The sequence below is a fragment of the Phasianus colchicus genome, chromosome 8 (genome assembly GCF_987193195.1).
Source record: "Phasianus colchicus chromosome 8, bPhaCol1.hap1.1, whole genome shotgun sequence".
Taxonomy (NCBI): Eukaryota; Metazoa; Chordata; class Aves; order Galliformes; family Phasianidae; genus Phasianus; species Phasianus colchicus.
Window position 1 is genome coordinate 33,649,971 of NC_143443.1, and position 14,225 is coordinate 33,664,195.

A 14,225-nucleotide genomic window follows, 5' to 3' on the forward strand; every position below is an offset into this window, starting at 1 on the left:
GAAGTGCCTGAGAAGTTTGTAATTTAATAGGACCACATATGAGCATGTACTGAATGTCATTTGTCTGAACAAAATAATAGTGTTCACCACAAGTATCCTCGTTAGGAAATTAGGATTTTCAGGTGCAATTTCTGTTCTTTGACGTTGTGGATTTGATTCCTCATCAGCAGTGCTTTTCATTACTCTTCAAGTCCCTCCTTTCCAGAATGAAAAGTTGCTACTTCCAAGTCTTGGGCACGTGTGTATTTTTATCTCCTAGATTTTTCTGCCTTTACTGTGTTGTATGTTGTACTTTCCAGTCTTTGCTCCATCTCTCTCAGCCTTTGCCCTTAAAAGTTTCGTCTTTGCTCTTCTCCCAGCAGTCTAACCTGTCCTTTGAACTGCTCTTCAGGTGTTTGCTCTTCCTGTGTTTTGTTGAAGTCTGGTAATTTTCAACAAAGCCCTTAATCCAGGGACTTTACTGAAAATTGCTAGAGCGTATCACAGTGAGAAGGGAAAGTAGAAGCAGAAATGAAAGGAAGAAGGAACAAGCTGAAATTTGTGGAGCAATTGATGTTAGTCAATGCTAATGTACTTCTGAAGCCAAGAAATTCTCTGGTGTCGTTGACAAAGTTATCATCTTAAAGCAGGATTATGTGGTCTCTGTAGCCATACAGGAAGCCACAGCATTCTTACCCTGCGCAGTAAGATGTACAAACCACAACGTGTTTGGAGTTTGCTGGTGGATGCCACAGTCTATAAATGAATAAATGTTTTCTGCTGCTTCTTCGTAAAATGAAAGCATTGGTCCTGTAGAGGAAAAAAAGAGGTAAATGCACACTTCTCAACTATTTCCTCTCCTTCATCCTTCCCACCTCTTAAGCCCACAGGAAAAGGCTTTTACTGTTTTACTGGAGGCACAAAGCACAAGATACTTGAAATGCCCCAGTAAGTGGGGTATCTTACACCTCTCGAATGCTGTGCTAGCAATAGAGAAATACTGTTTTAATACTATATTTAAAATTTTAAGCTTTCTGATGGTTAATTAATGCTATCTGAAATACAACCAGTGCTGGGAATGTCCCTCATGCCTCACAATATTGCATGATAATATGCTTCTCCTAGACTGTTTCAGTTCTACTGACCGTTAATTCAACACGAGCTAAGAAATATCCTAAGATTCTCCTTTGCTGCTATTGAAGATCCTCAAAAACTAAATTGAATGCTGCAGTTCTCCCTGTGCAACAAGCAATCTGGACTTCAGAAGTAAATTAAATTGCTCCTTTTTCCCTAAGATCTCCTCCTGAATTCTCAAAGCCCTTCGCATAAAAATTTGCAGCTCATGTCTACATCTTAGTTTAGGCTGTACATATTTTTCTTATTCCTTTAGTATAAAAACCATTTTCCTCCCACTCTCTCAAACCTCTCTCTCTGGTACACTCTGCAGATAAATTGTTTCTTGTGTTAATGAGTTGTATATTGTACAAATCCTGTGTAGTAGCTCCCAGTACGGCTCATTCCTCCAGAAGACCTGCCATGTCCTGGGCAAACCTGGGAAAACTTCCAATGCAGGAAATCTGTCAGGCAGCAGATGGGGAGTTATTGACCTTCAAGAGTATAGATCTCATTTATCAGAATCCTTTGCCACAGCCATGCAACCCTCACCTGAATAAATCTGCTCCGTACCAAACAGAACATTTTCAGACCATTTCACAGGCTATTTTAAATACGCAGTTCCAACCGCTGCTATGAACATAAAGAGAATTACGGGATTTAGTTTTATTTTCAGCAAACATTGCAGGTGTTGTAGTCCAGCTGCACGAACAGTGGAAAGAAAAGCCAAGTGTTTAATTGACTCGTGGACCTCTGGAGTTTGGGGCAGTTGACATTTTACAAATTGAGTCTTATAACACAACTCCTTGCCATTCCTTTGGAGGATCGAGCCGGACAATTGGATTTCAGAATAGAGATGCTGGAGCAGAGTGGGGTTTTTAAGAGACGGGAGCAACAAAAAGTGAGTCCTGTTCATGCAGGCAGATTCCTTGGCTGGAGAGGTGCCAGATACTGGCACAAACTGAAGCAGTCTTTTCTCATAGTTGGGCAGTTTTATCATGTATCTGCTGTGGAATAGAGAGAGAGAGAATGGTTTTGCTTCTTTGCTGCACTTGGAAGTGTTACATTAAAAATAATGGGACAGAATTCGAGTATTGTAACTAGTGAACTAACTTCTGAAGAATGTTTAGAGTAATTCCAGTAAATGAAGTCAGAAACAAATGTTCATAATGCCTGTTTTTTTTTTCCTATTCATCTTCATTTATGCATTAGGAAATGGTTATTAAAATGGAAGAATGCTAGCATTGTGTGGTTACTGCTTGTAAATTAAAGGTAAACTAAATCTATATATTTAATTCGAGAATTCATTCTTCAGGCTCTCTGACCAGAAGCATTTATAAAATTCATTTCTAATGTTCGTATTCCCTAACTCAGAAGGGTTTGGTTGGGCTGGAGGAGCTGCCTCCTGGTAAGTGCCATAGAAGTACAGCCCCTGCTCTGGAGAAACTATTGTCTTGATTGACAGGGAAGGGAAATAAATAAGCCAGATGCAATTAATTTGCACTGAAAGGCATGCGTTGTCAGTATCCATTGTGCCAGGTGGGTTTTGGATGTGTGGTGCTTGGTCAGGATTCAAAAGAACTGAACGAGGTTGTTTACAGAACTGATGCAAGTCTAAAGCTATTTAGATTTCCATTTATTTCAAATCTCATTCAGCTACAAAGCTGTTTGCCTGAGGACATCTGTATGCGTATTTTCAAGATGGAAAATATGGTAGAAGTGCTTCAGCTTTGGTGAGTGACTGGTTAAATGTGGGGCATGCAGAGAGCCGAGGCAAGGAGAATAACAGTAACACCATTTTCTGTGAAATAAAAATGTTCAGAAGTAGTTCTGGATGACTGAAGTTAAGAAGATGACAGCAGTCAAAATGAAGAAAGGTTAAATGGTTTTGAAAGGTTTCACTTGCTGACTTATTGAGCAGCCAAATGTTAGTTTAGTTTCCATAAATTGGTAGTGTGTTGCTCCTCTGAGCCAAAATTAAGACAGCTTAGTATGTGAGAACACACTTCATGTCTGTAAATAAGCCTTTACTGTTGAGCCCATGTTAATTCTTGTCTAGAGGTAAAAATACACTCTGTATCATCATTCTAGATTAGATTAAACATTGCGAGCCTTCCATTTGCAAAAACTGTGTTGCAGGGTGTAGAAACTGCCTTCTGATTTCTTGCAGACATGGGTGCCTCATTATGGTGATTGTAATTAGTGTTCCAATGTGGTTTTGATCTTCAAGGCACTTGACAAGCATTAGTAACTCATGCTCATTCCAGCCCTCTCTCTTAGATAAATAATACAGTGGAACTTGTTGTAGAAATGAGAAAAATCAGAGAAGGGATTAAATATTGTGTGAATTGCCAGAAGTCAATCTCCACTCTGTCCCTACTTGCTCAAGGATCCTGTTCCCTCCTAGAGCAAGGGATTTTTTTTCTCTAGGATTCAAAAGCTCCTTTTCCTTTGCTCAGATATACCAGTGACTGCTTGTGATGTTTCTGGCCTATATTTCTCCCTTACTTTGAGAGCCTGCCATCTTCCATAGTTACTTTTCCAGCTAGCACCTACAGCATCCTTTTGATGCTCCCCTTTGGATGTTGAGGGATATGGCTTAGTGAGAACTATTGGTGATAGGTGGATGGTTGGATTGGATGGTCTTGTAGGTCTTTTCCAACCTTGGTTTTTCTGTGATTCTGTGATTCTCCTCTAACATCAAGAGCACCTCTTCAGATTGCTTCTTTCCAACCCTTCCCTCCATTAATCTGCTTGGGCAGCTTTTCAGTCCAGCCTTGGGTTTGCAGGATGGGAGCCCTCCTTCTGAGAATTGGCTTTTCTGGGGATGAGAGGGGAGGAAGAGCAAACTGGTGGCTCCTGCTTCTGTGGCATTGGTGTGGTGGAAGAGTTGCTGAATATTCAGCCTGCCTTGTCTCCCAATTGCCACTTCCTAGGAAAAAATGAAAAATGAAGGATCACTGGGAGGTTGGATGCTCTGACTGAAACTCTTCTTCCCTGTAGGGCTGATGTCTTTTTGGAAAAAGGGAAACTATATGTTCTGCCCTCTTGTTTAGTCCTCTTTCATCCTGATGCCCTGTAGAGTTGCAGCCATCTCTGTATTTCACTGGGGCAAGGAACATGAGGAGAATTAGATGGCGTGGACAGGAGATATAAATTAAGATGAAGGATAATATGAGACAAATTGATTTATAACTCGTTCCAACTCTGATTTTCTTAGTAAAGTGAGGTCAGCGTGGCCAGCCAAATTTCTGCAGCAGAAACAAATCATCAGGTTTGATCCTAGGTCTCCTGGTGTGCTAATTTAAGTATCTTTCTGGGTTTGAGTGGTTCTTTACATTTAAAGTAGGAAAAAATGAAAAATACACACTTAAAAGCATGTTTGGTGCTCTGCTCGTTAAGATTGTTGGCTTCTGAAGAGCCGAAGGATATTGTTAAATTACTTTGGGTCATTTGAGACAGCTGCTGAATTTCATGGTTGAAGAACAAGAGAAGGAAAAGAACCAATGGAAATGTAATGAGTATTTGTCCAAAGCATTATCTACAAGATGCCCGTCCTGTTTAATATAGGTTGTAGATATTGGAGGGGGAGAGAGGTGATGATGAACTATAATCAATGAACAGCATTTATCTAGGTTCTGGGCGGCTCTGTGGCCGAGCCATGTTTACACATTGCTGGGTATCTAGTTGGGCTGGCAGCAATCATTTCATTTCTGAAGTGATACAATCCCTGTACTTGATTTGCATTAGAAACATATGGGTAATGCTGTCACAGCTATGTGGCACATCTGATGCACGGTGTTTTCAAACATGTGACACAATGCGTTTTGTTGTGTTTTATAGAGATTTATTTTATTCCAGTGTCGTTGTTTAACCAAGGTATGTAATTTGGTTTTGTCATTGTTTTGTGGTTTGTTTTTTTTTTTTTCCAACAGATGTGGGAAGAGGCCATTGCCTTGGGTAAGGAACTTGCAGAACAGTATGAAAATGAAATGTTTGATTACGAACAACTCAGTGAACTGCTGGTAAGTTTTGCAACAGTTTTTTTCAGATTATAATTCTTAAGGTTTTAAAATGATATTGAAAATCTTTCTTGTGAGAGTCGAATACCAAAATAGATGCCTGCTTTGGCTTTTTTTGGATAAACGTTGAATAACTGGCTACTAATGGCTACTAATTAGCCGAAAGAAAAATGTTGCCATCGAGTTAAGCTGATGTATTTGGAATATAAAAGGAAATTTGGAATTTCAATATAAATGGGCACAGGAAAAAATTGCCTTTCTCGTTCGAGTGTCTTTCCACATTCACGTTCCTTTTTTTAGGTATGAATAATCCCCAAGCATTCATGTCTAGAGTCAGTTATTTTTGCCCCGACACTACCCATTCATTATGCCTGCACCATTTTTCTCTTGCTCGTCTCCAACAAGATAAATGGCAGCTGTCACTTTCCCTCCCAACTTCTCAGCCATGCTCACAGGAGTCGGTACTTCTTTCCAGTTACGTTCAGAAAATTCTTGACTGTCAGATTTTTGATACGTTTTTCCTTTGCACCCAATTTGTATTTTTATTTTTTAATTGTTTCTGCTTTATCCCATTCCATCCTAGCTGGTCATTTACACACTGCCATTTGTGCCCTCAGCTGACATCAGTGCTCAGTTTGAGACTGGCTGGGAGCCATCTCCCCTTCTTGGGGAGGAAAGAGTAAAGCCAAGTGCTGCTCTTCTCAGTTCTACGATTTCTTCAGTCCTTCACCAGTTCTTCCCTTTTGTGTAGTCCATCATTCTGTCCTCCGGCTCTCCAAGGCTGATTTGTTTTTTTATCCTTTTTGCACGATCCTCTTTCTGTAGCTTTTTAACTATTTTTAGTGCCAAGCTGAGTGTATTCATCTGCCTAACAGATCTGGAGCGTGGTTTTATGTTGCTTTTTACTCCAAGTTGTAGAGAATTAAGACAGAAAGCATTTTTAAGGTGCTTTGAGAGGCAAGAAGAGTTTTCCTCAGCCCGCTGCCTGCTGCTGACAGTGGGGCTGTATCCAATAGAGAATATTCTGCATTTCAATATAAAAGGAATCTGGTGGAGATTGCTCCTGAGCTGGAAATGACTCTCTTGTGTCAGGTATGATCATTCATCAGTAGATAAGTGCTCTGAGTCCCTCGTTTTTAATTTTCTGTCTCCTTCCTTTATGCTTGCACATGGGAATGTGATCAGCTTTTGTCACGAAGGCAGCCATACTTCATCATGCTTCATCCATTTTTTGCAGTTTGAATTTGCACTTTGTATGGCGTAGCTGATGGTCAAAAATACTGCTAGGTGTTTTTTACCATTTCTCTTCCAGAGTAAATATGTCACTGATTACATAAAGGGATGTAATTATAAGAGAGGCAGTGGTAGAAACTGATTGTGGTTCATCTGCATATGGAAATGACATTTCCCCCTCTTGTAATAAGGAAAATCCAGAACTGCCCACTGCAAATTTATCTGCTGTTGTTTATCAGACAGGAGAAACTGTAGGGAGCATCACAAAAATTAACAAAGTTGTACATCAGGCATTCATCCCTGGGTAGGCAAGGATGAAAACTCAAGCTCGATTCAAGTACGATTCAGGTCTTGCATTTCCCATAGGCTTTTCTTATTGGTGCTGGTGAATAACAGTGAGCCAGTATTAGGTGATGGGGGGGGATGTTCCAAAATAAAAATTAACAAGTTTTTGTTTCTTTCTGTTATCCCTATTGTCTCTTTTGTTTGAGCAATATGAGATATTAGGCTCTAAGACAATTCACAAATGACAAAATAGTTTTGCTACAGCTGAACTGAGAAGTGTATGGCAGATCTGGGTCTTTGTAGTCATCTTGCTATTTACTGTTATCTGTCAAATGGGATCAGTAATAAACCTCTCTGAAAATCAGAGTTTGTTCTCTTATGAAAAGTAACAGACTAAAAATAAGTTAATGAACAGATCGTCCAGAGCAGCACATTTGTTATTATTTCATCATTTGAGATAAAGAAGGATTCCACTTTGAAAACAGATGGTGTCTGACATGCGTGTATTTATTCCAAAAGTTATATTTTCTGCACTTCTCAACTGCATGCTTTCCAGTGCAAATAAACAGTTGTAAATATGGAAGAGGAGGAGTAGGAAAAAGTAATGAAATGTAACAGCAGAAAAGCCAGAAGTCAGCATCATTGAGAGCCAGCTTTAGCAGCGTGCATTTCTTCATTCCAGGGTTTCAGCATTGGCAGTGTTGCAACCATGAATTCAGGTTGCTGTGCAGATTCGTGGCCTTCATCAGAATTTCATTATCAGAAGTGGGATAGTGAGGTTCACCAGGATGAGCTTGAAAACACTGGATACAGAGTTTTGTATCTCAAAATATTACTCTATATCTGTTTTAAAAAAGTGAAGAAAAGGACAAGTGAGATTTGTCTTCAATTTAGAGCTACAAATAAGAGATGTACAGGCAGTCTGCTTCAAGTTTATGTCATTAAAGTCTCTCGTGTTTATTTTCCAGAGAAAACAAGCACAGTTCTATGAAAACATTGTGAAAGTGATAAGACCAAAACCAGATTATTTTGCTGTTGGATACTATGGCCAGGGATTTCCGACTTTCATAAGGGTAAGTGTGCACCTCCATCCAAAGGCAGTAGCCTGATGTCTTCCATTGGAAATTTCACCATGTTGTGCCCATAGTGCACTGCTGTGTGTTATTTACTTTCTGCCTAACCTCAGTGGTTGTTTCCTAGGTATATAAAACAATCATGTGCTTTCCATTTCCTATTTCCAATATGGAATAGTTGCATTTTAGGAGACAAACTTTTGCTTCCAAAATACCCGATACTTTATACTTCTCAAGTGTTCATATCACTAGAAGTGTAGATGTGCTAACGCTACCTGTAAATCAGGATAGGAATCAGCATCATCAGAAGCAGAGAAATGTTTGCTGGACAGGTAAAACAGAGAACCCAAATGTATGTGATTGTGTTTTCATGCGAGTTCCCTTTTCAGCACAGTCTTGGAAATGAGTATCAAAAATGTGTATGATACCTTAAATGCAGTCTTTTCTCTGAATGAATTTTCACAATCTTTGCCAATTTAAAGCATGTGTCACTTAGCTGATGATGGTAAAGCAAGTCTAATAACATTTCATGTTCTTTTTTCTACTGATACCAAAATTGCTACGGAATTGAGCCAGTGGTTGAATAAGGATGGGGAGTTAACACCTCTGAATTTCACCTCTACAATGAGTCTCTGGACTCTGGCAATTTTTAGTCTGTGACATTGAAATAACACATTGTCTATTTATCCACTCTTCTGCTCACACCTTTCTTTAAAAATGAGGACTTGGGGCTTGGAAGGAGTCTCTCTCCAAAGCCCTGTGGAAGAGTTCCAGTAGACTAAGACCTTTCAAGAAACAGAAGATATATGAATGAGAGAAGAGTTCCTGGTTGTGGCTATGTTGGCTTCAGGTTAACTCACTCCAATGATGGCAGTTCTTGCATCATCTCATGATGCTTAAAATACCTGTGGCTTTTCATATGCCCAGAGTTGCTGTAATGCAGGTGTACTTTACCACTAACAGGCACTGTGAAGTGCAACAAGCTCTCAGCTGAGCCGCCCAGGTGAAGGCCGTATTGTGCAGCACCCATTGTGTACAGACTGTCAGACAAAAAAGCTGGGAGCTGAGCTTGGTTGGTAGCCCACTGCCTGGTCTCCTAAACACTGTTGAACAGCCCTTACCAAAGGGGCTCTGAGGCCCAGGGAAGTGGCAGGGTCAGCAGCTCGCAGAGCTGCCCTGCAGCGTATGAAGTGCAGTTCTGCAAACTGACACAACCATACGTCAGGAACAGATGCAAATACATGATGCTGTGCAAGCTGATGTGGGTTTGGAATCAAAAGGCTGATGCTAAAGAGATGTGATGTGAAAAAAACAATAGTGGTTGTGGTGCTGGAAGTACATGTAATGTACATGTAATGTATTTCATCAAGTGTCAGACAAGAAAAATGTGATGTGTTAAGCAAGAAAAACAATAATAATTTTTTTAAATGTTTGTTAATGGTCTCTTAGGTTTTACCATGCAAGGAGCATTTATTCCCTTATAATATTCCTCTAGGGAAGGCTTGCATTAACAGGGATCTCTGAAGTGATGAGGGAACAATAAAGACCTGGATAACTTTGCAAAGGAACTCACTGCCACAAGTGAAATTTTGTGTCCTGTGCAGTTGCTCACAGTGATGCATGATCACTGGTAGCACCCACAAGTTTTCTTAACAGAGTCATTTACTATTAAAATGGCATTCTTTTGTCTCTGTGCTTTCCTCTGCTGTTCTTGCTTGCTGACATTAATACCCTTTAGTAAATGTACTCATACCAAAAGCCTGTTCAGTTACTTATGTCCATTCCACCATTAACTATGGAAGGTGGATGAGAAGGATGACAGAGGGAGGTCTTGGATTTGATGGACGTTATTTGTCTTAATAAGTTTTCAGGGCGTGTCTGTTATATAGCTCCTTGATATCGCGTGTTTGGGTCCCACTGAATTCATTGTACATAAACCTAAAAATAAGACTGTGCTTGGGGATCTCAGCACCAAGACAGAGTTATGGAGAGACACCCGTGTTTTCTTGAGGAGATGTAAAATATTTGTAATCTACTGATTATACCCCAGAGTTAAAGTGTCTCTCTGACCATCACTGGAGTCAACACTTCTGAGATCCCAGTTCATTACTGCTATGGGGACTTCACTTCTCTATTTGTTTCCAGAACAAAGTCTTCATTTACCGGGGAAAAGAGTACGAGCGGCGCGAAGACTTCGAAGCGAGGTTGTTAACTCAGTTTCCCAATGCAGAGAAAATGAAGACGACGTCTCCGCCGGGTGACGAGATCAAAAACTCCTCTGGCCAGTGTATCCTTGGATTGCAGGGCAGCTCCTGCAGAAAGGTGTTTGTGGGCAGCAGGCTGCTGCACTTCTGCCTTCATTGGTGCACCGTGTTAATCTTGTTCTGTTCCTGTTGAACTACCTGTGCTGCAGAATGGAGATTGTCTTTTCAGTTCTTAACCCTGCTTTCAGATATCCAGTGCTTTACTGTGAAGCCAAAGCTTGATTTGCCACCCAAATTCCACAAGCCGGTGTCGGAACAAATCGTGAGGTGAGTTTTGATGGTTTTGCCAAGTTAATCAGTCTTCTTTCTAGCACTACGACCTGTTTTCACGCACTGGAATAGGCTCCCCAGGGAGGTGGTTGAATCACCATCCCTGGATGTGTTTAAAAACCATCTGGATGTGTGCTCAGGGACGTGATTTAGCAGAGAGTTAGTAAGGTAGTATGATTAGGTTGCAGTTGGAAGATGATGGACTTGATGATCTTTGAGGTCTTTTCCAAATTGAGCAATTCTATGATTCTTCTGGTTGTATTTTAAACATATACAGGGCCAAAGAGTGTAGAAACATTTCATGGATATTCTTCGTATTAGGTCAGATTCTGTCAAACTCACGGATAATAGTGATACCGTAAATATTTGATACACATAAGCTTTTTTTAGCAGAGTTAAGCAGCAAATCCTAAAAAGATACCAACTGATTTTGATTGCGCTCTTCCCCTTCTTCAGTTTCTATAGAGTGAATGAAGTCCAGCGGTTTGAGTACTCGCGGCCCGTTCGAAAGGGAGAGAAAAACCCAGACAATGAATTTGCGGTAAAAGAAAAACCTAATTTGAGGATTTTGCTTGTTTATTCACCTGCACTTTGATAATCTGAAGTATTTATTATGGTTTGTTTTACTTAATCAAATTTGAGCTCTCAATGTATGTTTATTTTTCATAGAAGTTCAATTCTTAAAAAAGCATCTTGTTTTATACCAGTAGAAAACATAGACAAAGTTGTACTTAGTTTGTTATGAGGACAGGCTGAGGGAGCTGGGCTTGTTCAGCCTGGAGAAAAGAAGGCTGTGGGGTGACCTCATTGCAGCCATCCAGTACCTAAAGGGAGCCTACAAACAGGAGAGGAATCAACTCTTTGAAAAGGTGGATAACAGCAGGACGAGGGGAAATGGTTTTAAGTTGTAAGGGGGAACATTGAGGTTGGATGTCAGAGGGAAGTTCTTTACTATGGGAGTGGTGAGGTGCTGCAACAGCTGCCCAGGGAGGCTGTGGATGCTCCATCCCTGGAGGTGTTCAAGGCCAGGTTGGATGGGGCCCTGGGCAGCCTGGGCTGGTATTAGATATGGAGGTTGGTGGCCCTGCATGTGGCAGGGGGTTGGAGCTTGAAGATCTTGGAGGTCCCTTTCAACCCAAACCATTCTGTGATTCTGTGATATGATACGATTGTTAAAAAGTTTGAGACAGAAATTTAACACTGTTGCAGCTGAAAAAATACCTATCTCTTGCCAAAGTGTACTGTGCTATGAAAATCCTTCTGGGGCATCTTCTGAAAACAATTTTTTTGCAGCAGTGCAATTTTTTCTTTTAGAAAACCATATGTTTCAGCTAATGGTCAATAAAACTCCCTTTGAGCACAGCTTGTATTCATCACAATGTTTAGAACAGGCTACATCAATTTGATTGCCCTTTTTTATGGACAACAATTTATTCACAGTACCAGTAGGTGTAGTTAATAGTAAAGTAGTGGTAGCAGTATTTAAGAAATGATGCATTCACTTATTATTTTAAGGAAAGAACATGGTTTTCTGTAAGTTGCAGTCTCTAATATAACCCTTTTGCTAATAAATGCCAAGCACTTGGTTTCCTACAGACTGAGCATTCATTGAGAGACTCCTTCAGTGTCCCTGACCTCTTTCACTGGCTTTTCTATCAAAAATCATTAATTTGGGAATCTAAGTGGATTTAGCTGAGTAAGAAACTCTCTTTTTATGAAACTGTGATGCCAGTTCTCAGTTCCACTGTTTACAGTATGAGTATACATAAAAAATCAACTATATGTAACTCACTTTGAAAGCTCTTCTGTTAATGGAAGATGGAGTAAACAGTTCAAATTTTTAAGAAGCCCCATAATAAATAAGAGGAACTGCCAATTATTCCAGTTGTAACAAATCAAATCAAGAGGTGTTTTGGTCAGCTCCAAGGTCAGGTGCCCAGGGCTTTACCCTGGTGGGTCTTGAAAGCCCCCAGGATGGGGAGGACACAGCCTCTGTGGGGATGCTGTCTCTCTGCTCCACTTTCCTCGCATCAAAGTGATGTGGTTTGATGAAAGATGGTCCATGAAAGCCCCAGAAGGTATGCAGGAGAACATCACTTTGGTCAAACATCTGCATCTTCTAACACAACGTTCTCCTGTTGGTAAGAGAGCATTCTTTTCTCTACTAAAAGTATATCAGTGTCACTGTGCCAAAGCGACCACAGATTGAAATCATCACTATTCCATCATCTCCCCACGTAGATTCCATATGAAATTTCCCTCTGGCTTCGTAACGTCTGTCATATTGCAGGTCTTTTGCCTGATGATAATGTTTTAAGTCTTTCTTAAGATAACAGCTATCAGTCTGATTACATGATGTGTACGTTTTCTTTGCAGAATATGTGGATTGAGAGAACCATCTATGTGACAGCATACAAATTACCAGGGATTCTGAGGTGGTTTGAAGTCAAATCAGTTTTCATGGTGAGTTCAGTTTGGTTTTATTGAGGTTACATAAGAGAATGGGGCTTTTATACAGCTGGGGAGCATTTATATTTCTGTGTGACTGTGCTTCTGTGAACGAGCAATCAGTGTGACTATATCTGATATCCTAAGACAAGGGGGAACCTCTTGCAGAGGATGCTGATTATTGACTAGGGGTGACTAAAGTAATGATTTCCACTCCTGATAGAAGGCAGTGCATGCTGAACCTTCCGGACCTTTAGGGCAAGATCTGATAAAGTACTTGAAGTACTTCTATAAAGCACTTCCATCTTTCAGCAGGTGAGCCATTACAGCCTGTGGCTGAAGCCACGTGCCTCAAATGAAGAGGGAACCGAGGTGTTGCAGGAGAACCCTGCTACATAAAAATGAAACCAGTCTGAATTTTGGAAAAGGGAATTTTGGTATTCTTGTTGTGATTGATTCAAAATACGCCGTGAATTGAATGCTTTGTGTGTGTGTCTGCATTACTTCTGTTCTTAGCATTTGCAATTAAAGATTGTTTTTGTTTCATTTCCGTAGTTGGCTAAAATAGACCCTAGCAACCTCACCAAGCAGCTCAAAAATAGGCATTCCTCTGTTCTACCATTTAGACTGTTTAGATAAGACGTATCCATTAAGTGCCTTAAATATTAAATTATTCTTATGCAGCTGTAACTTTTAAGTAGCAATAAAAGCATTGTTACTGCAGTTTTTAATTCTCTCTTGTGAGGCTTATTTTTAAAGGAAAAGAACAATTTGCATATGATTAATTAAAACCTTTTTCATTGCTCCATTGAGGTTATGTTGGACAGTTGTATTTAGATGATCAGAAGTAAAGCAGAAAATTACTATGGTATCTATAGTAACAGAATATGAATGTGATGTTTGACAGTCACAGGCATCTGAATAGAACGGGTTGAATTTTTAATAAATTTTGTATTTTCAGTATAATCCTGATAGGGGAGACAGTGTTTATCTTTGTCCTTGCAAAAAGTGTTGTTTATAGAGGCTGGCAAATCTGATGGAGGTCTCTTCTCCTTATGAGCTAGGAGCACAGCCTGGTAGGCAAGCATTTTGTGCACATGCACCTTGAACACTGTGCTTGTCACAGACATGCACATAAACCCTGTGCGAGCACTTTCTATAAGCTTTTTGTAAGCAAGGATCACATTAGTCACATAGTTGGAAAATGATACCAGAATGGGCCTTAATAATATGTGGGAAGACAGCGAGGGATGACTTTTGACCTAGCTCTGGCATAGCTACTACAAAATTGGTATTGACTTTCTTCAAGATTCCTGTCAGCTGAAATGCTAGAAGCACAACCACTGAATGTACATGCCTGTAATGCTACGTTTGGGTTACGGATACGAATGTTATTGATGTTCTACTAAGTGCAGTGAATTAAAGTAGCTTTGCACATTTCATATTTTATTGATCAAACCAGAGTATCTTTAAAGAAACAGGTAAGATCACATCAGTGCTAAGGGGGAACTAAGTCATTTATTAAAGGCAATTTGTTA

The 14,225-nt window shown here is 40.1% G+C and overlaps 1 protein-coding gene across 3 annotated transcripts in view; it reads left to right on the plus strand.

The window, feature by feature from the left end:
* DOCK1 (dedicator of cytokinesis 1) overlaps window positions 1-14,225 on the plus strand; it is a 272,132-nt gene that overhangs the window by 222,747 nt on the left and 35,160 nt on the right. For all 3 annotated transcript variants that reach the window (XM_031597310.2, XM_031597311.2, XM_090145652.1), the window contains exons 39-44: window positions 5,028-5,117; window positions 7,601-7,705; window positions 9,851-9,992; window positions 10,158-10,236; window positions 10,696-10,780; window positions 12,616-12,702. In XM_031597310.2, coding sequence (XP_031453170.2) covers window positions 5,028-5,117; window positions 7,601-7,705; window positions 9,851-9,992; window positions 10,158-10,236; window positions 10,696-10,780; window positions 12,616-12,702 — 588 coding nt within the window. The remainder of the gene's footprint in view (window positions 1-5,027; window positions 5,118-7,600; window positions 7,706-9,850; window positions 9,993-10,157; window positions 10,237-10,695; window positions 10,781-12,615; window positions 12,703-14,225) is intronic.